Here is a 25,970-nt window from a genome sequence, read left to right as displayed (position 1 = left end):
AGCACAGTAATTAGGAAAACCCCAATTATTTGGAAATTTAACAACACACTTCTAAACATTCACTGGTTCAAAGAAGAAATCATAATAGGAATTAGAAAATATTTTGAACTGGATGATAATTTGAATAATCTAAGCTTCAACTTAAGAAACTATAAAAGAGCAAAGCAAGCCCAACACATGGAGAAATTATTTTAAATGAATTAAAAAATCAATGAAATAGCAAAAACAAGAGAAATATTTCAATGAAATCAAGAGCTGGTTCTTCGAAAGGATCAATAAAACTGATAAAGTGCTAGACAGACTGATCCAGGAAAAAAAGGAAAACACAGATTACCAATATAAAAAGTAAAAGAGCATATAACACTACCTACCACACAGACATTAAAAACACAATACGGGAATATTACTAACCCTAAGTTTTATAACCCAGAAGAAAATGGACAACTTTCTTGAAAGGCAAAAATTACAAACACCAACTGAAAAAGAAACAGAAAATGTGAATAGCCCTATAGCAATGGAAGAAATTAAATTTGTAACTACAATCCTCCCCCACCCCTGCACTAAAACCTCCTGGCCCATGTGACTTCACAGGTGAATTCTATCAAGCATTTAAGGAAGCAGTAACCTAATCCTATACAAACTCTCCTAGAAAACTGAAACGGAACATTTTCCAATTCATTATATGAAACCAGAAAAAATATCAAAGGAGAAATATAAACCAATATCCAGCATGAACAAAAAAGCAAAAATTCTTAACAAAATATTAACGAACAATATATTAAAATGGTAATTTATCATAACCAACTGGGATTTGTCCCAGCAATAAGACTGACTTTAACACCCTAAAGTCTATCAATACAACTAATCACATTAATAGAATGAGTAAAACCATATGATCATTTCCATAACATGGAAAATAGCATTTAATAAAATTCAACAGATTTTCATAATGAGGGATCTCAGTAAACTAGGAAAGGAAAAGAACTTACTCAACCAGATTAAGGGCTTCAGATGTTCAAGCCCTAATCCCCAATGAAACTACATTTGGAGATAGGGCTTTTATAAGAGGTAATTAAGGTAAAATGAGATCATATCGTGGAACTCTAATCCAGTATGACTGCTGTCCTTACAAGGAGAGGAAGAGAAAGCAGGGATGCCTGCACACAGAGAAAAAGTCACGTGAGGACAAAGCAAGGAGGCCGCCACCTGCAAGCCAAGGAGAAAGGCCTCAGGAGAAACCGATGCCTCAGTGTCAGATCTAAAACTATAAAAACTCTTGTAAGAAAACTTGGGAAGAAAGCTTCATGGCATTGGACTTGGCAGTGGTTTCCTGGATGTGATACAACAGCGCAAGTGACAAAAGAAAAAACATAAACTGGACTATATAAAAAATAAAAACTTCTATGCATCCATGGACATTATCAGCAGAGTGAAAAGACAACCCATGAAACTGGAGACAATATGTACAAATCACGTTATCTGATAAGGGATTAATATCCAGCATATACAGAGAACTCCTACAACTCAACACCAACAAGAAAAAAAAACTGATTAAAAAATGGGCAAGAGATTTAAACAGACATTTCTCCAAAAACAACATACAAATGGTCAATAAGTACATGAAAAAATGGTCAACATCACTAGTCATCAGGGAAATGGAAATCAAACTACAATTAGATACTACTTCATACCTATTACAATGGCAAACAAACAAACAAAACCCACAGGAAAAGAGTGTTGCGGTGAGGATGTGGAGAAATTGGAGCACTATTGGTATGAATGTAAACTGGCGCAGATGTTATGGAAAACAGTATGGAAGTTCCTTAAAAAATTAAAAATAGAACTACCATATGACCCACCAATTCCACGTCTAGGTATATATATCCAGAAGAAATGAAAGCAGGATCTTGGTGAGACATTTTCACTCCCATGTTTATAGCAGCATCATTGACAGTGACCAAAAGGCGGAAGCAACTCAAAACATCCACTGATAGAGGAATGGATAAAGAAAATGTGGTCTATGCATAACAATGGAATATTATTCAGCCTTAAAAAAAGAAATCCTGTCACATGTTATAACATGGATGAACCTTGAGGACATTATGCTAAGTGAAATAAGCCAGACAAATACTGTACAATTCCACTCATGTGAGGGATCTAAAGTAGTCAAAAGCATAGAAACAGAAAGTAGAATGGTGGTTGCCAGTGGGGTGAGGGACTGGAAATAGAGAGGCGCTATTCAATGAGTATCGAGTTTCAGTTCTGCAAGATGAAAAAGTTCTAGAGACCTACTGTACAACAAAGTGAACAGAGTTAACGCTACTGAACTTAAAAATGGTTAAGATGGTTTTATGTTATGTGTATTTTACCACAATTAAACAAAACTTATAGGTGCAAACACCTGTATTAGAAAAGAAAAAAGTCTCAAATCAATAACCTAAGCTTCTACCTTAAGAATCTAGAAAGTGAACAGAGCCTGCCTCATAGGAGTCACTGAATGCCTGTTACCTTGTATCAATATGGATTCATAAATGTAGCCTCTAAGTAGACACTTATACAAGAAGCAAAAGTTATAAAACAAGGTGAAGCATAACACAGCAGAAGCTATCAATTCTAAAGAAGTTAAAAATCGGGAAATTTTAAAAGGGTGAGGGAGCAACTTGTTTAATTTTTTATTTTAAGATAGACAAACCTTAGTGTTAAATAAATGAATCAAAAGCTGGAACAGAAGAGAATGGCCAGGACTGCACCAACAGAAGAAACGAGAAGATTAGATGGCTAAGACTAGAGAGCAGTTCCCTGGCCCTCTGGTCTCATGGGAAGGGAGGAAGGGGAGTGAGAACACTAAGGGACCGGCATGTGTAAGGAGGCCTGAGGGCAGGGGCAGGTGACTGAGCCTGTGACGGCCCAAGGGCGACGCTGCTGGTCCTCCGGGAGTTCACACGGAAAGGCAGGGGCTGTGGTCCAAAGAGCGGGTGCACTGCCATGACATGTTGAAAACCCTAAAGAACTTGAAGCAGCAAGCAAAAAGTATGTCTAGGCTCCAGTCTTAGGCTAATCTCAAAGGAGGAAAAATTCTTTGTCCTGGCTGGTAAAAGCAAAACAGCCAGAAGTGAACATGCAGAACCTAAAAATCCCAATTTTGATATAGGCTTTAAATTTTACCACCAGAAAAATGTCCATTTTGCAGATTTACCCATGTACAAATACACGCACACCTACACTTATACATGCAGATATGTATGTGCATACATTATGTGTGAATATATACACATACATACGTATATACATACACAAACAAAATGGTAAAAGTTCTGTATAAATGTTTTTGGAACATGCATCTCTTATTCCACAATACGTAGAGATTTTTTTTAACTTGATTATATTTTTTAAATGGAACTCCACAACTTTACTTGTTCTCAAATAAAAACATATACAGTCATCCCTCGGTATCTGTGGGGGAATTGGTTCCAGGACACCTGAAGGATACCAAAATCCATGGAAGCACGAAGTCCTTCTATAAAATGGCATAGTATTTGCATACAACCTATGCACATCCTCCTGCTTACTTTAAATCATCTCTAGATTATTTATAATACCTAATACAATGTAAATGCTATGTAAATAGTTGCTGGTGCACAGCAAACTCAAATTCTGCTTTTTGGAACTTTCTGGAATTCCTTTTCCTATATAGTTTTGATCCACAGTTGGTTGAATTAGCAGATGCAGAACTCACAGATACAGAGGGCCAACTCAACTGCTCAAGTGCTTTCTACCCCAAGATTTTACAAGGCAGCTTATACCAATGATTCAGGGCAATCACTTGCCGGACTGATTTCACAGTTTAAGCAAAAGATGCATGTGTCATCCTACCGTGCATACTGCTTGAGTTAGGTGTTTGCATCCCTGGCGATAAATATTATGGACTGCATCAGGCCTTCAAAATAAATATAAATTATCAAGGCAAAAGGAAAAGAGATTAGTGAAAACTTTTAATCATTCAAAATTTAGATGCTGAAATTCAACAAGTATTAGGATCATAATACTTACTGTTTCCTATACCATGAGAGGACTCCATGTTCTAACACTACCCAGAATAATCTCCAGCCAAAAAATCTTGAACTCTAAGGGAAAAACAACAAAGATTTTTCCAAGTTGATACATCTAGATTCAAATACTTGACTGATAAAAAGTAATTAAGTTATGACAGTTCTATCTGAGCCTTTCAGCCGGACAGTACCACTGCACACTCAAAAATGAACAAACATGAACTGAGGAACTGGGTGCAGAAATGAAAACATACTACTACAGGGTGACAGGAACAGAAGAAATGCCATATTGGTAAGATCAACGATGAACACAGTTTATAGTTCTGACAATACTGCGCAAGGATATTTATAGGAAATATATCAGTTGTGAGCTTCAGAGACAGTTTCCTCAAAGGCCTGAGTTTCTAAATAAAGAGAATTATCTTAAATTCTATACAATATAAGCATACATGTACATAAGTATACAGAAGGAGCAGCTGCAAATGCAGAAGAAACTATATGCTCCAAAACAGTTAATTCTAGAAAATAACTGAACTCCAAAAAGCAAAGAAATTTTTAGAACCAGAAAGATTTTATATGTGTGCTCTGTGACAATTCAAATATTAAATTCCTCCTGAGTCCTCCATGGATCCATGTTCATAACAAAGATGATACTGTAACCCTATGCTTAAGTAAGAAAAAACAAATTCCTCCACTCTTCTCTGTACAAACTTGGTCACCTAAAAGTGTTAGACCAACAGTTAACTGCTACAATCACTGGATGCCTAATAAAGTCCAGCAGTATAAAAATAGTTTACATGATAAGATCGAATAATTATTAAATCACATATACTTCAGAAAAGAATGAAAAAGAGTTTTAACAAGAGAGCACCTGAGAATCTTTTTTTTCCAGTTTTATAATTAAAAAACCATCCCAACCTACCTTCCAGAGAGGGCCTTCGTATCGTTTCAATGCTTTGTAGATGACCTATCGGAAAAACATGTTTTCATTAAAAACGCATCTATGTATTTCAAGAATTCAAAATTTTTTTCTACATTATATAAATGTAATCCATTACCACATACATACCTTATTACCAAGAAGAACGTGTTTCATTTCAGCACCCTGGGCAAGATCAAGAGGTTTCTGATCTGTGCAAAATACAAGGGAAAAAGCCATCAAGAGCTTAATTCTACACTAAAATTGATGCTTGTATTGTAGCACATAATATTCTTTCATTATTCCATCAACTACGCCCCAAATCACCGACCTGAAGCTGCCATCTCAATTCTTTACAGCATCCTTTTCAGTAACCATTAAGCCAGCAAATCAAACTAAACTTTGAACACTCTGTACAGGTTTTGTGATCTTTCAAGCTTTCTTGCCTTAAGTCACTGTATCAGTTTCCTATGGCTGTTGTAACAAATTACAACATACTTACCGGTTTAAAACAATACAAATTATTCTCTTACAGTTCGGGAGGTCAGAAATCTACAGTCAGTTTCACTGGGCTAATAATCAAGGTGTTGGCAGGGCTGCCTTCCTCTGGAGGCTCCTGAGGAGAACCTGTTCCCTTGCCTTTTCCAGAGGTCCCCTACGTCCCCTTGATTCGTGGTCCCTCCCTCCATCTTCAAAGTGCATCATTCTAACCTCTGCTTCCATGCTTACATTTTTCTCCCTCGATATTCTGATCCTCCTGCCTCCTCCCCCAAAAGGAAGGACCCTTGTGATTACACTGGGCCCACCTAGAGAATTCAAGATTATCTCGGTATCTCAAGATACTTAACTAATCACATCATTGGGGGAGTATTATTCAGCCACCACAGCTGCTCTTCAACTACCTCACTGGAGAACAGGTAGCAGAGACAACTCACAGAGTAACGGTGTGATGGTCCACAATTGAGGACAAAAGGAAAAAGTGGTAACTGAGAATGAAACCAGCAAGGTATCATGGTAACTTTCTCAAGCCTACACGTGCAAGCACTCTACGTTTTTCCAAACAACAAAAATGCAATTTGTTTGTAAGTTATTTACCGAGTTCTGAAGTGAGCAGGACACTATATGAAGGATGCAAACTAAAAGAATAATCGTCTCATAACCTCAAAGAGCTTCTAATTACTAGAGAAACAAAATCTACACATAAAAATTTAAAACGAAAAACCCAGCCCTTTCATAACGTATCAGACTGGCACTCTGGAACTCTATTTATACAGTAAGGTGATAACATTCTATCAAATAACCTTTTTATAAATACCAAACACCTGGTACGTGTTGGACAATTTCTTGTAAAACTATCTCCTAATGAGAGTCTATTATGTGCCAATTAACATTTTAGGTACCGGGGATTCAGTAGTGAACATGACTGAAAAAATTAGGTGGGGGGGAGGCGTAGAAAAAGGGAAAGACACAACTTAATAAAAAAAGGATACAGCAAATAAACCATGGTATGCCAACATTTTTAAGTGAATGTTCTGAGAGAATGACTGGAATACCACTTTAGATTGGAGACTGGGGGACTGATCAAGGAAAGCCTCTCTCTGAGGGAGGGATGTTTAAGCTGAAAGGAAGGATCCAGCCTTGTGAGAATACAGGGGAAGGGAACTGCAAGCAGAGGGAACAGCTGATGCAAAGGCCCTGAGGTAGCAACAATTAGGTAGGCAAGAGAGAAAGGCAAAGGAAGAAAGAAGGCACATCATACAAGGTCTCTGTGGGTCAGACCTTTGTGAACCAGTACAAGGAGTTTGGGTTTTATTCTAAATACGATGGAAAGCCACTGAAAGGTTTTAGGTTAAAGAGTAGCCTGATCTGACTTATGTTTCAAACTCCGTCAAAGTGTTAAAAGAACTTAATCAGAACATCTGGGGAAATGTGAACTTTGGCTGTTTGATGGTTTTGAGAAATTATAAAATTATTAATAGGATAATGCCATTGTGGCTATTTTTTTTTTTTTTTTTTTTGCGGTACACGGGCCTCTCACCGTTGCAGCCTCTCGCACTGCGGAGCACAGGCTCCGGACGCGCAGGCTCAGCGGCCATGGCCCACAGGCCCAGCCACTCCGCGGCATGTGGGATCTTCCCGGACTGGGGCACGAACCTGTGTCCCCTGCATCGGCAGGCGGACTCCCAACCACTGCACCACCAGGGAAGCCCGTGGCTATTTCTTTAAATAGCTCTACTGAGAGAGAATTCACACACCCTACAATTTACTCATGTAAAGTGTACAATTCAGTGGTTTTTAGAATATTCACAGAGTTGTGCAACTATCACATGGTTATGGTGTTTTTCTTAAAAGGAGACCTTATACAAATGTACTTAAATATTTATAGCCAAAATAAGATGACCTCGGGGGAATGGCTATTATTGACAATTCCCGAAAGAGGGTGAGGAGTACATCAATTATACTATTCTATTTAGTAAGCTTTGATAATTTTAATAATAAAAAGTAAAAAAAAAAAAGATCACTCAGCTACTGTATGGAAAAACCCTGTAATTGTGGGCAAGAGAAAAGAAGGGATACAAGTTACAAAGCAATAGCAAAGGTCCAGGTGAAAGATACTGGTGATATACAAACAGCTCATGCAGCTCAATATCAAAAAACAAACAATCCAATCAAAAAATGGGAAGAAGACCTAAATAGACATTTCTCCAAAGAAGACATACAAATGGCCAAGAGGCACATGAAAAGATGCTCAACATCACTAATTTCTAGAGAAATACAAATCAAAACTACAATGAGGTATTATCTCACACCAGTCAGAGTAGCCATCACCAAATAATCTACAAACAATAAATGCTGGAGAGGGTGTGGAGAAAAGGAAACGCTCCTACACTGTTGGTGGAAATGTAAATTGGTAGAGCCACTATGGAGAACAGTATGGAGGCTCCTTAAAAAACTAAAAAGAGGGCTTCCCTGGTGGCGCAGTGGTTGAGAGTCCGCCTGCCGACGCAGGGGACACGGGTTCGTGCCCCAGTCTGGGAAGATCCCACATGCCGTGGAGTGGCTGGGCCCGTGAGCCATGGCCGCTGAGCCTGCGTGTCCGGAGCCTGTGCTCCGCAACAGAAGAGGCCACAACAGTGAGAAGCCCGCGTACCGCAAAAAAAACCCAAAAAACAAAAAACTAAAAAGACTACCATAAATTGTTTTTTAAAAAAACTAAAAGAGCTACCATATGATCCAGCAATCCCACTCCTGGGCATATATCTGGAGAAAACCGTAATTCGAAAGGATACATGTACCACAATGTTCACTGCAGCACTATTTACAATAGCCAAGATGTGGAAGCAACCTAAATGTCCACCGACAGAGGAATGGGTAAAGAAGATGTGGTACGTATATACAATGAAATATTACTCAGCCATAAAAAAAGAATGAAATAATCCCATTTGCAGTGACATGGATGGACCTAGAGATTGTCATCCTGAGTGAAGTAAGTCCAAGAAAGACAAATATCATATGATATTGCTTATAGGTGGAATCTAAAAAAATAGTGCAAATGAACTTATTTACAAAACAGAAATAGAGTCACAGATGTAGAAAACAAACTTATGGTTACCAAGGGGGAAAGGGAGGGGGTGTATAAATTGGGAGATTGGGATCAACATACACACAGTCCTATATAAAATATAGAAAACTAATAAGGACCTACTGTATAGCACAGGGAACTCTACTCGATACTCTGTAATGACCTATATGGGGAAAGAATCTAAAAGAGTGAATATATGTACAACTGATTCACTTCGCTGTACACCTGAAACTAAAACATTGTAAATCAACTATACTCCAATAAAAATTAATTTAAAAAAACAAGAAAGATACTGGTGGCTTGAACTAGATAGTTAGCAGTAAAATGGAGACACTAGTAGGTATGGAGAAAGCTATGTGGCTTTGAGATTTACTTTAGAGGTAGATTTATCAGACTGCTGACAGGTAAAACTTGAACTCGTCATATATTACTCTTTCAGTGGGGAAAAAACTTTTTAAAATGTTAACTGAGCAACTGATAATCACTTTAGGTTTTCTAGCTAGCAAACAGGAGGATGTCTTACGAAAAGGTCTGCCAATTCGTTATTTCTGCTCTATCTGCAGGGCACTTTTAGGCAGAAAGGAGAAAGACAATGTGATTTCTTTCACAGACTTCTGTCCTAACACCAAAAATAAATTCTGAACTCCTGCCAACTAGCTGAAGTCCTACACAGAGCCCTCGCTGCTGGATTCAATGCCCACAGTGCCTGGCACACAGTGAGAATTTAATAAAGTGCTTTTAGAACTGAATGAAATAGCCCCCTTATCGGGATAGGCAACATAACCACTTGTTTCAAAATCGCACTACATCTCTTATCAACCACAACAAAATAAAGTAAAAAAATGGGAAGGATCCTATATTGAAATTTTTGCCTGATACAGATTTGTCCCTTAATGGGAAAACGCAACATAAATGTCAACACTCCTCAAATAATTTACATAGAACACAATCTCAATTAGATGTCAACAGCATTTTTACTAAGAACCTAAGAAAATTATTTTAAATAATAATTATTTTAAATGCCATTTGGAAAAACAAATAGTCAAGGAAAATACTCAAAAAAGAACAGTAAGGGGAAACGTCATCAGCTATTAAAGCCTTACAAAAACAACCATTAAAAGTGCACCGCTTCTTTTTATGGCTGAGTAATATTCCATTGTATATATGTGCCACATCTTCTTTATCCATTCATCTGCTGATGGACACTTACCTAGTGGGAAGCAGCCACATAGCACAGGGAGATCAGCTCGGTGCTTTGTGACCACCTAGAGGGGTGGGATAGGAAGGGTGGGAGGGAGGGAGACGCAAGAGGGAAGAGATGGAACATATGTATATGTATAACTGATTCACTTTGTTATAAAGCAGAAACTAACACACCATTGTAAAGCAATTATACTCCAATAAAGATGTTAAAAAAAAAAAGTGCACCGCTGGTGAAGGGACAGCTGAGGCAATAAAAGAGCACAGAAAACACACAAAAAAAGTAAATTCTTCAAGAGTATGAGAAAGGCATAACAAAACAAAGGAAAAGGAAAGGCTGCTTGATAAAGGGTGCAAGGATAAGTGATTAGCAATTTGAGAGCCTCCTGGCCTTTCCTGCTCAAAACCCTGGACACCGACCAACAGGGCTGGGCCTCTGGCTGCCTTATGATGTCACCTGTGTCCCTGAGGAGCCCGCTCTAGGCAACCCAGCAGCTTCCTTCTTCAAATATGCCAAGTGCCCTCCTACCCCAGAGCCTTTACACTTGCTTGCCCTTTGCTTTCACTGCTCTTCTGCCAGAATCCTTCACCACAGCTCACTCCCTTCCTCATGTGGCTCTTTGCTCACAGTCTCTTCAGAGCGGCCTTCCCTTCCCTTCCCCCCTTTCCAAAACAAAAGCCTCCCTCCCCACTGAATCGCCCTCTATCCCCTTTAGCCCATTTTATTTTTCCTCACCTCACTGTCCAACACTGTATGTGTATTTATGCTTTGTCTATCTCCTCCCACCAGAACACAAGTATGGGGACAGTCGGATTTTGTTCGCTGTTGGGTTGCCCGTACCTGCGACAGTTCCTGGCACACAGCAGAGGCTCAGTATTTGCTGAATGAATGTGATACAGATACACCACGAGAAAACAGAATCGAGTATTTACCAAAGCTCTACCTAAGCTTAGAAGTGTTAGAAGAAATCAAAGAAGAGGATCAAGAAGTTTGACTAAAAATTTAAAACAGGGCTTCCCTGGTGGCGCAGTGGTTAAGAACCCACCTGCCAATGCAGGGGACATGGGTTCGATCCCTGGTCCGGGAAGATACCACATGCCATAGAGCAACTAGGCCTGGGCGCCACAACTACTGAGCCCACGAGCCACAACTATTGAAGCTCGTGCACCTAGAGCCCGTGCTCTGCAACAAGAGAAGCCACTGCAATGAGAAGCCCGTGCACCACAACGAAGAGCAGCTCCCACTTGCCACAACTAGAGAAAGCCCATGCGCAGCAAGAAGACCCAATGCAGCCAAAATTAAATAAATTTATATAAAAAAATTTAAAACATCCTTGTTTAAGAAGAGTAGGAAAATTCAGTCATAAAAAATATAGGAATTATTATTGTCCTTATCACTGAAGGTTTGTGGGTGTGGAGTGGATTATATTACATCCACATGAAATACTATGCAGAAGGTGAGCCATGAAGACTATGCTTCCTGTAACGACATGGAAAACTGTTGCCGTTTAATAAAGAGCAGGATTTTAATATGTCAACTCTATTTACACGCCATAAACTAAAAGGAATGGTAGATACTTTCTTAGGTGCTTGTCGGCCCATACTCCACCATTCTCTGAGCATCCTCTGCCCTTTTCACACCCCCCCCCCGGGGGAAGGCCCTAGCAGCCATGTTTGTACTGCACACGGATCTTTATTGAGACATGCAGGATCTTTCATTGTGATGCATGGGCTTCTCTCTAGTTGTGGCATGCAGGTTTTCTCTTCTCTAGTTGTGGTGCACAGGCTCCAGGGTGCGTGAGCTCTGTAGCTGTGGCACGTGGGTTCCAGGGCACATGGGCTCTGTAGTTTGCAGCACACGGGCTCTCTAGTTGAGGCGCATGAGCTCAGTAGTTTTGGCACGTGGGCTTAGTTGCCCCGCGGCACGTGGGATCTTAGTTCCCTGACCGGAGATCAAACCCGAGTCCCCTCCATTGTAAGGTGGATTCTTTACCGCTGGACCACCAGGGAAGTCCCTGCTCACACTCTTGAGTTGGTATCTATTATTTAAAACTTAAAAAAAATCTAGTCCACAACAGAACAACAACTAAAACAACTAAAAACTAAATCTTTGGATGTTTGGGTATAGGTGATTGTACTTTTTTGGTGCCTTCATTTTCCTCACTTTGGCCATAAAAAATAAAAAAAAAGCATTTGTTTTGCAATTTTAAAAAATGCTCTAAAATAGGTATGAAAATAGATTCAAAGTGTATATAATATGCCAAAGTACCAGAGATTGTATTGGAGTAATTTATGCTTTTTTCTGTATTTTTAAAACTTCCTAAAATGCAGATACTATTACTCTTATGATTTAAAAAATTACACTTTTTCAGAAAGCACCATCTTGACTTTTATCAAGAACACTGTAACATCTTCAACAGGAGTGCTGAAACTTCCAGATATCTGTACCCACCTTCCATTACTTTTAGAAGTTTACCCCTCAATGTTAAATCATTCTGTAAACTGCTACTAACTTTTAAAGGTAATCATGATTCTTTTTTACTATTTTAAACACAGCTGAAATAAACATCATAGTACATATTCCTTGCATTTATGTAAATGCATATTTTTCATGTAAAGGAATTTTAATTTAGGTTTTATACCTCCATGTACAGCCTTCAGTCATGTGTTTTTTGCCATCTGTGTATCTTTGAAGAAGCGCCTGAACCTTTTTAGAATTGGGTTATCTTCCTATTAGAGTTATAAGGGTTCTGTATATATCCTAGATACAGGTGCACTCTTGTACATGTTTTGCCAATATTTCCTCCCATAAAATAGCTTGCATTTTCATAACAGTGCTTATTGAAGAGAAAAACTTCCTAATTTTGACAATCCAGTTTATCAATATTTTATCACTCATCCTTTGTGTCATATTTAAGAAATCTTTGCAAAACCCAAGGTAACTAAGATGTTCTCCTGTATTTTCTTCTAGAGTTTTATGGTTTTAACTCTTATGTTCATTTCTATGACCCATCTAGATCTAATTTTTACACACGTTCCTTGTTTTGAATATAGCAATCCAACTTTTTCAGTGTCATCTGTTGACAATTTTATCCTTTCCTCACTGATTGCCTTTGACACCTTTGACAAAAATCAATTGTGTGTAAATATATTTATATATTTCTGCACTCTCTCCTGTTCCATAGACCTATATATCTATCCTTACCACAGTGACTAGGCTAAGGAATACCTAGATAGTAAATAATAGTAACATTTCTGGGTGTGTCTGTGAGGGTGTTTCTGGGTGAGATTAGCATTTGAATCAGTAGACTGAGTAAAGATCTGACCTCACCCATGTGGGTAGCATCATCCAATCCACTGAGGGCCTGAATAGAACGAAAAGGCAGAGAAAGGACAAATTCTCTCTCTTCTTGAAGTGGGAAATCCATCTATTTCTGCCCTGGAATATTGGATCTCCTGGTACTCTGGCTTCTGGCCGCCCCCCCCCCCCCCAGGGCTCAGGCCTTTGGATTCAGTCTGAATTATACCATCGGATATAATTATTCTTTCTCTCTCTCTCTCTCTCCCCCTCTCTCCCTCTCTCTCTCTCTATAAAACTGCTTCTGTTTCTCTACAGAACCCTGACTGTAACTACAAGGTAGCCTAAGTCCTCCAATTTTGTTCTTTTCCAAAGTTGTTTTGGGTATACTAGGTCTTTTCCATTTCCAAATAAAATTTGTAATCAATTTGTCATTTTCTACAAAAAGCCCTGCTGGAACTTTGACTGGGATTGCACTGAATTGCTAGATCTACTTGGAGAAAACTGACAACAATGTCAAGTCTCCTGATCCCTGAAAATAGTACCCTTCCCCATATAGATATTCTTAAATTTCTCTCACCAATGTTCAATGTGCACAAGTCTTACACATCTTGTATCAAGTTTATTCCCAAGTATTTCATGAAATTTTAATGCCATTATAAATAATATGCTTTTTCATTTTCTACTTCTGACTAGTATACAGAAATATAATTGATTTTTGTATGTTGAACTAGCTCACTAATTAGTTCTACACCAGGTTGTTGTAAATTTCTTAGAATTTTTTTACCTGGATGATCAGAAGAATAAGAATCCTTTTTCAGTCTGAATGTCTTCTATTTCTTTTTCTTGCTTTGTTGCGCTGGCTAGGTCTTCCAATACAATGTTAACAGTGTGGAGAAAGGGAGGTAAATCAGGTCCCTGTAACTCTATTATGGCCAAAAGCAGAAGCCTCTCCTGATGTCTGAAGTTTGTATTGCACATATAGGTCTTTAAACTACCTGGAATTTAGTATCCACTATGAAATGGGTATCTAAAATTACCTGTTACTATATGGACAGCTAATTACTAGATTCTTTCCTCATCCACCTATCACGCCACTTTTGTCACCTACTAAGTTCCCATGTGTACATGTTTTAATTTCTAAACTGTTCACCTACCCTGAACCAATACCAATTCAAGATCTTGCTAAGTGATTTTATACATTCCATGACTTTAAATAATTCTACAGTATATACTAATGATTCCCAAATTTGTATCTCCACCCAGACCTCTCCCCTAAACTCAAACTTCTACTTCCAACTCTATCATTTAGATTGTATAGTACAGTATTTCAAATTCTTAATGTCTTAAAAACCAAGCCCCTAATTCTCAGCAACTGCTAACCTGCCCCTCCTGCAGTCTTCTCCTTCTCATGAATTGGAAATTCCATTCTTTCAGGTCCTCAGTTCAAACACTGGAAAGTCATCCTTGACTCCTTTCTTTCATACCTCACATCCAAGCCATCAGAAAATCCTAACCACTCTACCTTCAAAATATGTAAAACAAAAAATCCAACCACTTACTACCACTTTTATTGCCACTATCCTGATCCAAGCCAATATTACCTCTCACCCCGATTATCCCAACAGCCTCTCAACAGCTATCCTCCCTGCCCACCTAGGGTCTAGTCTCCTCACGGCAACCAGAGGGATCATTTTTCATAACATAGGTCAGATCGCATCACTGCTCCATTCTAAACCCTCCTGCATCTTCCCATCTCTCAGAGTAAAAGCCAAAATTCTTACAATAACCTGAAAGGCCTTTCATGATCCAGTTCCCATTGCCTCTCTAACCCCCTCCTCCGACCACTCTCCTTCTCTCACTCTGCTCTGGACATCCTGGCCTCCTTGCTTTTCCTGACACATCACGCACACTCTCACCTGTTTCCTCTGCCTAGTACCAAGCCCGTCTCCCAGATATTGACATGGCTTGCCCCCTCACTTCAAGTTTTAATTGCCATCCTAACAGAGAAGCTTCTCCTGCCACCCCATACAAAGAAGGAGCCCTCTATACATGCAACACACTCTGGATCCCATTTCCCTGCCTTTTCCCCCCTCAGAGCACTTATCACATCTGACATATTAAATACCTGCTTTTCTATTTGCATTTTATTGGCCTTACCTTGTTAGGATGCAGGTTCCATGAAAGCAGGAACTTGCCTGGTTTTTTTTTCTTCACTGTTCTAGGTCCCTAGTCCCTGGCGTAGTATCTGGCACATAAGCACTCAAATATTTGTTGAAGAAACGAATACTTTACCTACCAGAGGTTCATAATTGGTCCTTTTATCCAGCAAGGGCAAGCCTCACGGCTTCTCTCCCCCTTTAAAATTCTCTGCCCTCGACTTTTCTGTATAAATTTAGAATCAGCTAGTCAAGTTCTATGAAAACCTTTTGAGGATTCTGGCTGGAACTGCTTTGAATTATAAATTAATTTGAGGAGAACTGTTAGCTTTTCAATGTTGAGGTCTTTCTCCACCAAAAACATGGAGGGTTCTCCATTTTTTAGGTCTTCTTTTACATCCTTCAGCTGTGTTTATAATTGCCTCCATTAAAAAACCTAAAGCTCGTTTCTCAAATATGTTCCTACTTTTTTTGCTATCCCCCAAAACATTACCTTTTTAAAAATTACATTTCGAAGTGTCACAATGAAATCAAGCTCTTTTTCTACTGCCTTGGTCCTCCTTAACTTCAAACATACTTAAATTCCCCGTGCCTAAAAAATCTTCCACTTGGCCATGGAGCTATCCTCTGTTCTTACATATTGCAAAGAAGCAGGTAAGTAATGCTGCCTCAGCCTCCTCATTTCCTACTCAGTCATTACCCCTAACCTAGCCTTCACTCAACTACCCAGTGAAAACTGCTCTTTCAGAAAGGACCACTGGGCACTGTGTCACCGAATTTCACAGCCTTTCCTCAGTGTTTATCTTCTTCAGTCTAGGATGCTCGCAACACCAATAACATCCTACCCCTTTAGTTCTACATTTACTCTCTTCCTTTGGCTTCCATGGAACTGGCATTTCCCTCATGTCTCCTGAGTGCTTCCCCTTCTGCATCCTCCAATTTCTCTTCTAACTTATTCCTGGAAGAACCTATGTCTACCTCAGGGATACAGGAAAAGCCTCTCTGGGGAAGCCGAGTTTGAGCTAATTCTTAAGGTGAGACTAGAGTTTACCACATGGACAAGAAGGAAAAGGGTATTCCTGGCAGAGAGAGCATAAGCAGAGTAAGGACAGCACGGTTAACTAGACAGCCTCAAACAGCTCAGTATGTCTAGAGCTGCAATGTCCAATATGGTGGACACTAATCACATGTGGCCATTCAGTACTTGAAATGCACCTAGTTCAAGCTGAGATGTGCTGTGAAGTGTAAAACACACACCAGATTTCAAAGACTTGGTACCAAAAAAGGAATGTAAAACGTCATTGATAATTTTTTTTTCACCAGTTACATGTTGACATGGTATTTTGGATATACTGCTTTAAATAAAATACATTATGAAAATTAATTTCCTGTTTCTTTTTACTTTTAATATGTGGGTCCCATTGTATCTCTACAGAACAGTGCCAGTCTAGAGCGTAAGGACCAAGTCAAAAGAAGAGAGGAAGAAGCGTGAGATTCTATAGTAAATTTTCTTTCTCCTTTCTACACCCATTGATGTTACTAAAGTTCAGGTCCTAATTACCTCTCACCTAAGACCATTTCAACGGCCCTACTGATCCCTCCCTACAGTCTTGGGCCTGTCACAACCCATCCTAGATATTGTAACCATATTAATCTTTTTAAAGCACCTCATCCCTCCACTCCTCAGAGTCTCCTTGACCTTGAAATTAAGGGGCAAAACAGTCTGGCATTTTGAGGCTCACCACGATGGAAGCTAATCTGCAGTTACAGGATTCCCCAGTATTGCTCCCCTTCATACCCTTGGATGTGTCAAACTGGAGATGTCACCTCAACTTGACTTACATTTTTCACTTTACTACCTTTGCTCATAATCTTGCCTCTGCCTACAACACCCTTTCCCAAAATTCAGCTTACCAATATCTTACTAGATAATAATAGTATTGTTTTATTTAAAAGGAAAAAAATATATTGGGGGGCCTTTTGTTAGAGATACAAACTGAAGTACTTAGAGATGAATTTTTTTTTTTTTATCTTACTAGGACTCCAGGGTCTGTATAAAAGATGTATTCCTTCAGGAAGCTATATCTAATTGCCCCAAACCTTCAACAAACATGCAACTTGTAGGAGGCATCAAATGCTACACATTACTCTAGGTGCTGGGTAAACTAGACAGTAAAATGTTAGCCCTCCCCTTAGGAGCTCAGTCTCACGGGAGACAGCTACATAAGTCAACAACTGCCACGGAGAACAACTGAAGCTATGAAGAGGTCAACACAGGGTCCTATGGGACCACAGACAAGTCCTAATCCAGGCCGATGGTCGGCAGAGGGAAGCATCCTAAAAAGGGATGCAGAAAAGCCCTAATGAGCTGTTCCTCCACTGATTACCCAATACACCTTTTACAGCTCCTCTTACGGTCATCCAATTCTGTCTTTGATGCTTCGTGCATGTACAGTCTATCCTCATTGTTTGTGAATTCCACATCTGCAAACTCGCCAATTGTTAAAATGTACTTTAATCTCAAAGTCAATACTCATGGCAATTTTTTGGTCATTCACAGACACATCCAGATCGGTAAAAAACTTGAGTCTTCTGATGCACACATTCCCTGAGGTGGAAAAGCTGGTGCTCTGCCTTCTTGTCTCAGCTCTCATACTGTGAACAAGTGTCCTCGTCACAGTCTACCTAGTGCCACATTTTTCGCGTTTTGTTTCTGGTGATTTCACTGTTGAAACTGGCCCCCAAGCACAGGGCTGAAGTGCTGTCTAGTGCTCCTAAGTGCAAGAAGCCTGTGATGTGCCTTCTGAACAGAGTATGTGTTACACGAGTTTAGTCCAGGAATGAGTATAGTGCTCTTGGCAGTGAGCTCAGTGTTAGTTAAGTCAATAACGTACACTGAATAAGGTGTTTTTAAACAGAAGCACGCATAAGACAAGGCTACGTGTTGATCAGTGGATGAAAATGCTGTGACCAAAGGCTCACAGGAACTTAACTCTGTATTTCCCTCATAAGCAATGGTTCAGTATCCACTAATTCAGAGGTCACAGCAATGTTATAGAACATAACTACCACAAATAACAAGAGTCAACTGTACTTTCTTTCCCTTGAGGGTGGAAATCAGATCTTAGGCATCATTAGTGCCTCATATGAAACAGGCATTATTAAACATTTAGGTCTTAACTGAGAAGTAAATTAATAAATTTTTTCTTTCGTGTAAATGCCTTGACTTCAAAATTAAACAGGGACCACACAGTTTAACAAAGGCTGGGCACTAAAACAAAACACTTCATTTCTTTACAGCTTCAAAATGACCAACAATGGCTTTCACCAACATGCTTACCATTTTTGTTCTTCAGATTAGGGTCTGCTCCACTTTTCAGAAGCTTTAAGGCACATTGTTTATGAGCCCGATAGGCGGCACAATGCAAGGGTGTATTTCCTAACTGATCCGAACAGTTAACAGCAGGAGGATTCGGCCTGTTGAGCTGACAATTGAAGAAATACAATGCAGATTACATACCAAAGACAGACTTTCTTCCATGAAACCCATGATGGTACCGTATAACTGAAAATTCAGGCGGACCCTCATGCTCCAGAGCCTGATGAGCAGTGGGGCTCCTCAGCATCTCAACTGTCAGTGGCTTCCTGCTCACAAAATCAGCCAACCCACGTCACTCCCCATGCTGTCCTCAAGCTGCCACGGAATCTCAGGCCCCACGCTCCCCTGACAGCAGACACCACACACTACACCGGGGCCACCCCACTCACCCCTGGACACTGGGATCCCACTAAGATTCTTTCGCCCCTACCAGTCTTGCAATTCACACTTGTGACAGCAAAATTACAAATTGGTCTACCACAGTCATTCAGAAGCATTAAAACCATAAATGTGGGCTTCCCAGGTGGCGCAGTGGTTGAGAGTCCGCCTGCTGATGCAGGGGACACGGGTTCATGCCCCGGTCCGGGAGGATCCCACGTGCCGCGGAGCGGCTGGGCCCGTGAGCCATGGCTGCTAAGCCTGCGCGCCCAGAGCCTGTGCTCCGCAACGGGAGAGGCCACAACAGTGAGAGGCCCGCGTATCGCGCAAAAAAAAAAAAAAAAAAAAAAAAAAAAACCATAAGTGTTACACATGTAAATGTTAAAGGTCTACTGAATTTGTTGTTCCCAGCTGACTCCTTTAAAAAGTTCTTTTTAAAGGAGTCTCCATTTCACAAAGTTTAAAATATGTTTTAGGCACTATACTTGGAAACCAGAGAGGCCTTTTCAAACGAACTGAAGTAACTTTAAGGCAAATGGCCGTGCTTCAGTCTTGAATTTAGACCACATTCAGAGTTTTGTGTTTAATGAGACTATTTTCAGGAAATGGAAACTGGAAAGTAGGTCTTCTAAGAAGAAAAAGAAATGGGTAAGTTTTCAGTCTGTTCTAACATGATATAAATATTTCAAAAATATTGTCCCTTGTTTGTATGTTATTTTCTAGAACTATAGCATACCTTTCAGAAATAATTGCTCATCAAAATTAGAGAAAGGTATTCCTTTATAGGTCTTATATATTATATGCCAATTTTAAATTGGATTAATCATGAAGAAAAAAACTATCCTTATATTAAATGTTTACCATGAAAAACTAAATTCTTAACCATTAGGTTTTCAAGTAGAAGTGGGGTAGTAAATCAGAAATTCAGAGAAAAATGTAATCATTTAAAATATATCCTGCTTAAACTATTACCATGCTGTGTTTTCAGATATTTAAAGACTTCTGTTCTATTATTATGATCTCGAGTAGTCTAGTCCCACAATTTGACTACGTTATGAACTCAACGTTAAGTAAAAAATTTCCTCAGCTTTTCTAAGCAAATTGTCTGAATTAGGCACAAGAATAATTTGTGAAAATTCATGTTTAAGTAGCAGTTACCCTTTTGTTTGTTTGTTTGTTTTTTGTTTTTGCAGTACGCGGGCCCCTCACTGCTGTGGCCTCTCCCGTTGCGGAGCGCAGGCTCAGCGGCCATGGCTCACGGGCCCAGCCGCTCCGCGGCATGTGGGATCTTCCCAGACTGGGGCAGGAGCCCGTGTCCCCTGCATCGGCAGGCGGACTCTCAACCACTGCGCCACCAGGGAAGCCCAGCAGTTACCCGTTTTTATATATCTTGAAGGTATTCGCTTATCTGTTTCTAACTGGGGCGGTCACTTAATGTTTTCAATAATCGTTTACCTGGAGAGTGAAATACCTATATTTCCAGGGAAAAACTGTAGCCCTCTGATTATGCGAAATGCTGATTTAAATGGGCCTCCTGCAGTAAAACTTGTAAATAAGGAACTATCCCAAATTCAGTAGCTATTTACTGATCCATCTTTTTTCTCTTAATATCTTAATAAACTTCACACCTTTCTGGAAAAAAAAAAAATTTCCTGCAGAGTAAAGAATACATTTGTTTTTGTTTTTACCAGAGCTGTGAGTTCCGCTGTTCTGCCTTCTCTTGCTGCTGCTAAAAGTAATTCTTCAAGCTTTCTTTGTTGAGTCCTTTCTACAGCTGCAAAAGGAAAAGTACATATTATTCTACTTCTAGTCTGGATCCTATTAGCAAATTTATCACAAAGATGTATAGAGAATAAAGTGATCATGGTAAGAAAAGTCACAATGTTTTGAACTGTAATTCAAATGCTGTTAGAGTTTACTGTTATTCTCACTGCCTTTATTTCAGACTACAGAGTTCAACTTCCCTCAGGTTCAGATGAATTTTTGTGTTCAATTCAGAGGTCCTTAAGTACATTACTCACGACAACACCCAACACAAGTAATTATGAATTACTTTTGCATGCTGAAATACTATTACATATGTGCCTTGGAAAGGTAGATAAGTGGGGAGAGGTGCTCATACCTTCCAGAACCTTAGAATGCAAAAATAATAAGAAATAGCATTGGTAGGAAGACATACACACCATATAAATATATTTAGATTTATATATACTTACATACTTCTACATAAGAATATTTTATTTCTTTAACAAACACTCTAGCACTTACTACGTGCCAAATACCTTTCAAAACACTTAAACAATATTAACGCATTAAATCCTCATAACTACTCTTTGAAGCGTTACTATTTTCACAATTTTATAGATGAAGAAACTGAGGCAGCAAGAGGTTAAGGAACTTAACCTAAGCCACACGGCCGGGATGTGGAGGAGCTGGGACTTGACCTTCGGCAGGTGGGTTCCAGAGTCCATGCTTTTACCATGACTCTGTGCTGCTCGTACTTGCAGGGAATGAGAGCAGTATGATTTAAGGGACGAGAGTATGTAATAAGGTCTCATTTCTGCTATGTTTGAGTTCTGTTTTGGCTTACAGAAAAGAAACAATTTCATAGAAAGGCTTAATAATAATCCCCCTTAAAATATGTGTACAATGTCCTGTGCAAAGGCTGCAAGGGAGGAACTATAAAAGGTTTCCTAGGTCTCCCCGAGAAATAATGAACATTTATTAATAGTTAGTAATTACTATGTGCTAACAGTTGTTCGAGACACTACGCATGCCCTTGCATTTCAACTACAGGAAACACATAGCTTGAATACAGGAATAGCTGGAACCAGTTTAACTTTGTCTTAAGAACGGACTAACATTACTAATATACCATCATCTTCTTTTCTCACATTTTTATTTCCACACCCACTCCCTCCCTCTCCACTTTGGAGGAAGGCTGCCACGCCTCCACACATGCTCCCAACACTGCTTTCTTTTGCTGGTATTCATGCTCTTCAGTCTTTCCTCTAAGGACTGTGAGCTTTGGAGAACAGTCACGTCCCCACCCTTCCCTACACACCTGTACTACTGCATGTATTACCTGGAGCTGTAATTTATCCCTGCAGTCATTCTCGAAGTCAGGTACCTGTTCTTACTCTTCTGTGTATCCTAGACATTTATGACAGTATCTGGCACAATGCATATCTAGCCAATAAATATTCACTGAATAATCAAACAATGTTTAATAATGTTTGTTCTAGACTTTAAGGAAGGGTGGTAAATGTTTCTCTCTAGATTGTCTAGGCTCATCAATGAAGGAAAACTGGATTTGGAGTTGAAAACCCTGCTTGTGTTCCTGTCCTGTGTTCCTTCTGGACACTGAAAGAAGACTGCTGATCCAGCCTATAAAAACAAATATTCCAATTTGCAGACTCAAGGCTTCTAGAGTGCCCATAATGTTCTGTTCCTTGACATGGGTGCTGTTTACATGGATGTGTTTCCCTTGTGAAAACCGCAAGCTGTGCATTAATAATGTGTACTTTTATCCATATATTTTATACCTTAATGTTTTTTAAAGCAAATACTCCATCCCCAAAATAATTTGTCTTATAAATTTTATTTTCTTTTTTTTAAATATTTATTTATCTATTTATTTATTTATTTTGGCTGCATCCATCTATCTATCTATTTATTTTGGCTGCCCTGGGTCTTAGTTGCGGCACTCAGGATCTTCATTGAGGCATGCGAACTCTTAGTTGCAGCACGCATGTGGGATCTAGTTCCCTGACGTGGGATCAAATCTGGGCCCCCTGCATTGAGAGTGCAGAGTTTTACCCACTGGACCACCAGGGAAGTCCCTGTCCTATAAATTTTAAATTTGATATGATTATAAACTAACTCTTTGTCTTTCTTTTCAATCAGAATCCAGAGTTAGTAGGGATCACAGAGATCATGAAGCCTAACTCCATCCTGATAAGACACTTACATACATGCCCAGCGTAGGTTAAATAGCAGTACACTTCAAATGCAGGTGAGAACCTACCAAATGTACTTCATTAACAACAGAAAATCACCCTTTTGCAATCTCTATAGTAAAGAGTGATTCAGGCAAGAATTATCAACGAATGCTAAAATCACTGCTTTAAAGTGATTTTATCCTGATTTCAGGATATTTACATGGTCTCAGTTTTTCTCCCCAAGGATTATTTATTAATTACAAAAGGGGGAAGGTAGCTTAACAGTGGACCACGTAGTGATCAGAGATAATTTCACCAGTAATGGAACAGATTGACATCATGTACCTCCTAATATGCACTGGTATAAAGCATAAAACCTTATCCTATGCCAAATACAACCTATGGCAAAATGAATATCCTGAATCTGATTATATGAGACAAGAAAAGCCCAAATTGAGGGGCATTCTACAACAGTGATCTTATGATAATGATGTTAAATCTCATGAAATTGATCACTATATTGTGATTATATAAGGAAATATCCTTGTTCTTAGGAGATACATACTGAAGTACTTAGGGCTAAAGTATCATTATGTCTGCAAATTATTCCCTAATAGCACCACAAAAAAAAATTAAAAGTAAATAAATAACATTAAATAATATATAAAAAGGTAAACCAGATGTGGCAAAATGTTAATGACTGGTGACTAAGTGCAGATATACAAGTGTTTGTTGTACTATTCTTGAAACTTTCCCATAGGTTGGATATTTCTCAAAATAAAAAAAGTCAAACGATATGTAAAAGAAGGTACACTAGTCCTCTCTAGTGCCTGACAAGTAGAAATCTACCCTCTTCCAAACACTTCTAATCATGGGAAACTCACTACACCTTTCAAGGCAACCCAAGCCATTATTATAATACACTGGACCCAAAGATAAACTCCCTGGCATGCCATCAAGTGGATCGTCAACTGGCCCTGGTCGGCCTCAAATAAGAATACCGCTCTTCCAATATAACAGTTCTTGAGATACTCAAACACGATTCTGTCGTGTCTACTGATATCTGTCTTTCTGGGGTGAAACATTTCCTGTCTCTACACGCATTACCCTACAATTGGGTTTCTGGTCTACCTGTGGTCTTGCTGGGTTGTGGATGTACTCCCTGCAGTCTGATCCATTTAATGCACTATCCACAAATGATATCACACCTGGCTAAGGTGATCTCATCAGAGCAAAATCTCTATTTCTACTTCTATTACCCCAGCTAGGACCATACTGTAGCTGATAAATCGTAAGTGCCCATCAAGTCAACTAAGCCCTTGTCCTTAGCACAGTTGGGTTTTGGCGGCTGTGAGAGTGGGTACTTAGAGCACGTCTTTACAGCTAGCCCCATTAAATGTCAACTTGTCAGGTGAACCCAACATCCCAGTCTGTCAGGAGAACGTCAGTTCTGGGTTCTCATCTTATTACAAATAAAATAATAGAACAGGATCAAAGACAGTACCTAATCCTCCCAATTAGATCATAATTTATTAAAGGGCAGGGATGACATATAATATGATCAATCTCCTCAAAATCACATAATACTGAGCCTTATAGAAGATGTTATGTGTTGATTTGTTTATTGAAAATGAGAGGGTTCATTTTAAATGCAAGAGCGAGTAGAGACGTTGATCTAAAGGTGTCTGACAAGCAGACAGTATCTTGTAACTAAAGAAACAAGGGAGATTTTAGGTTTCAAGGTCAACTGGAAAGTAATAAAAAGCAAGACCTTGCTTCGTACATAGATAAAAATACTAATAACAAATAAATCAACACCCTTGAAGTACAAAATTATCTTGCCCTTCTCTGAATTGCAAAGGAAAGAAACAGAGGATGTGTGTGAAACTGCAACTCTAATTCAATACCTTTATTCATAAAGTAGTAATTAAGAAATCTTCTCTTCTCAGGGACTTCCCTGATGGTCCAGTGGTTAAGAATCTGCCTTCCAATGCAGGGGACACAGGTTCAATCCCTGGTCGGGGAACTAAGATCCCACATGCCGCGGGGCAACTAAGCCCACGTGCTCTAGAGCCCACATGCCACAACTAGAGAGAAGCCCATGTGCCGCAACGAAGACCCAACGCAGCCAAATAAATTAATTAATTTAAAAAAATGTAATCTTCTCTTCTCTACTATAGAAATGCTACCAAAAAAATAATTACAGCCAAAGCCCTGGATATTTGGGGGATAATCCTAACGAATGAATGCTTCCCAATGTAAGCATCAAAGTATTTTTGTTTTAAACTATTTTTAGAGAAATCCCTAATATGTCTTCTTAAACGTAACTGAATCTTTGAAGTTCATCTAACAAAGAAGCTGATCCATGAAGAATTTACTGTTGGCTGCTGTACTACAATGAAGCCCTCAGGGTAATGGAGCCTGCCAGAGCTATCCTCCCCAATATCAAATGACTCCCAGTAGCTGCACCTCTTATAGTTTCCCTGTCCTGCGCTCTGTATTCCTTCATTATCATGCTTCTGCAGCCTTTCGGCCGTACTCCCTCATGTCTCTAATTTCTACTTTTAATTTTGTTGGAGATTTGATTTTTAAAACTCGCCATAATCTTATATAAAGAATTTAAAAGCTCTGCGGAAACTCTCATATAGTTTTATGTCTAATCAGTGACTTGCAAATTATATTATCCTTTAGACCACAGGCTTGGTGTCATCTACTTTGGCACCTCAGAAGCCATTTCTACTTCTATTCTGGACCGTGTCTATAACGAAAATAAATGCTGTTTAGATTAAGATCCATAATATTTACCTTCAAGCATGTTTCTGATTTCTTTGTCATGAGTGACTTCCTTTGCTGTCTGTCCATTCCCATTAACAACAGTAGTATGAGCATTATATTCTAAAAGAAGCATTACCAACTCCTAAAAAGGCAGAGAAATTATAGACTTTATTATATTATAGCCCTTTTTCAAATTACTAATTACTACTTAGTTTCTTCTACAATAGAAAGAATGACTAGGTAGGAATCTTTATATCACTTCAGTTCTGTCTGCATTATTGTGGTTCCT

The 25,970-nt window shown here is 39.2% G+C and overlaps 1 protein-coding gene across 4 annotated transcripts in view; it reads right to left on the bottom strand.

Annotated features, from left to right (window-relative positions):
• The window catches only part of OSBPL1A (oxysterol binding protein like 1A), a 213,516-nt gene that overhangs the window by 147,809 nt on the left and 39,737 nt on the right, over window positions 1-25,970 (bottom strand). For all 4 annotated transcript variants that reach the window (XM_033435290.2, XM_004273743.3, XM_049697555.1 and 1 more), the window contains exons 5-11: window positions 25,712-25,823; window positions 20,654-20,739; window positions 18,549-18,693; window positions 5,119-5,180; window positions 4,972-5,016; window positions 4,051-4,124; window positions 3,874-3,937 (exon numbers count right to left, since the gene is read on the bottom strand). In XM_033435290.2, the coding sequence (XP_033291181.1) occupies window positions 3,874-3,937; window positions 4,051-4,124; window positions 4,972-5,016; window positions 5,119-5,180; window positions 18,549-18,693; window positions 20,654-20,739; window positions 25,712-25,823 (588 nt within the window). The remainder of the gene's footprint in view (window positions 1-3,873; window positions 3,938-4,050; window positions 4,125-4,971; window positions 5,017-5,118; window positions 5,181-18,548; window positions 18,694-20,653; window positions 20,740-25,711; window positions 25,824-25,970) is intronic.

Source organism: Orcinus orca, chromosome 15, assembly GCF_937001465.1.
Source record: "Orcinus orca chromosome 15, mOrcOrc1.1, whole genome shotgun sequence".
NCBI classification, from domain to species: Eukaryota; Metazoa; Chordata; class Mammalia; order Artiodactyla; family Delphinidae; genus Orcinus; species Orcinus orca.
Note: the sequence above shows the minus strand (reverse complement) of the source record. Positions and strands in the feature narration are given on the sequence as shown.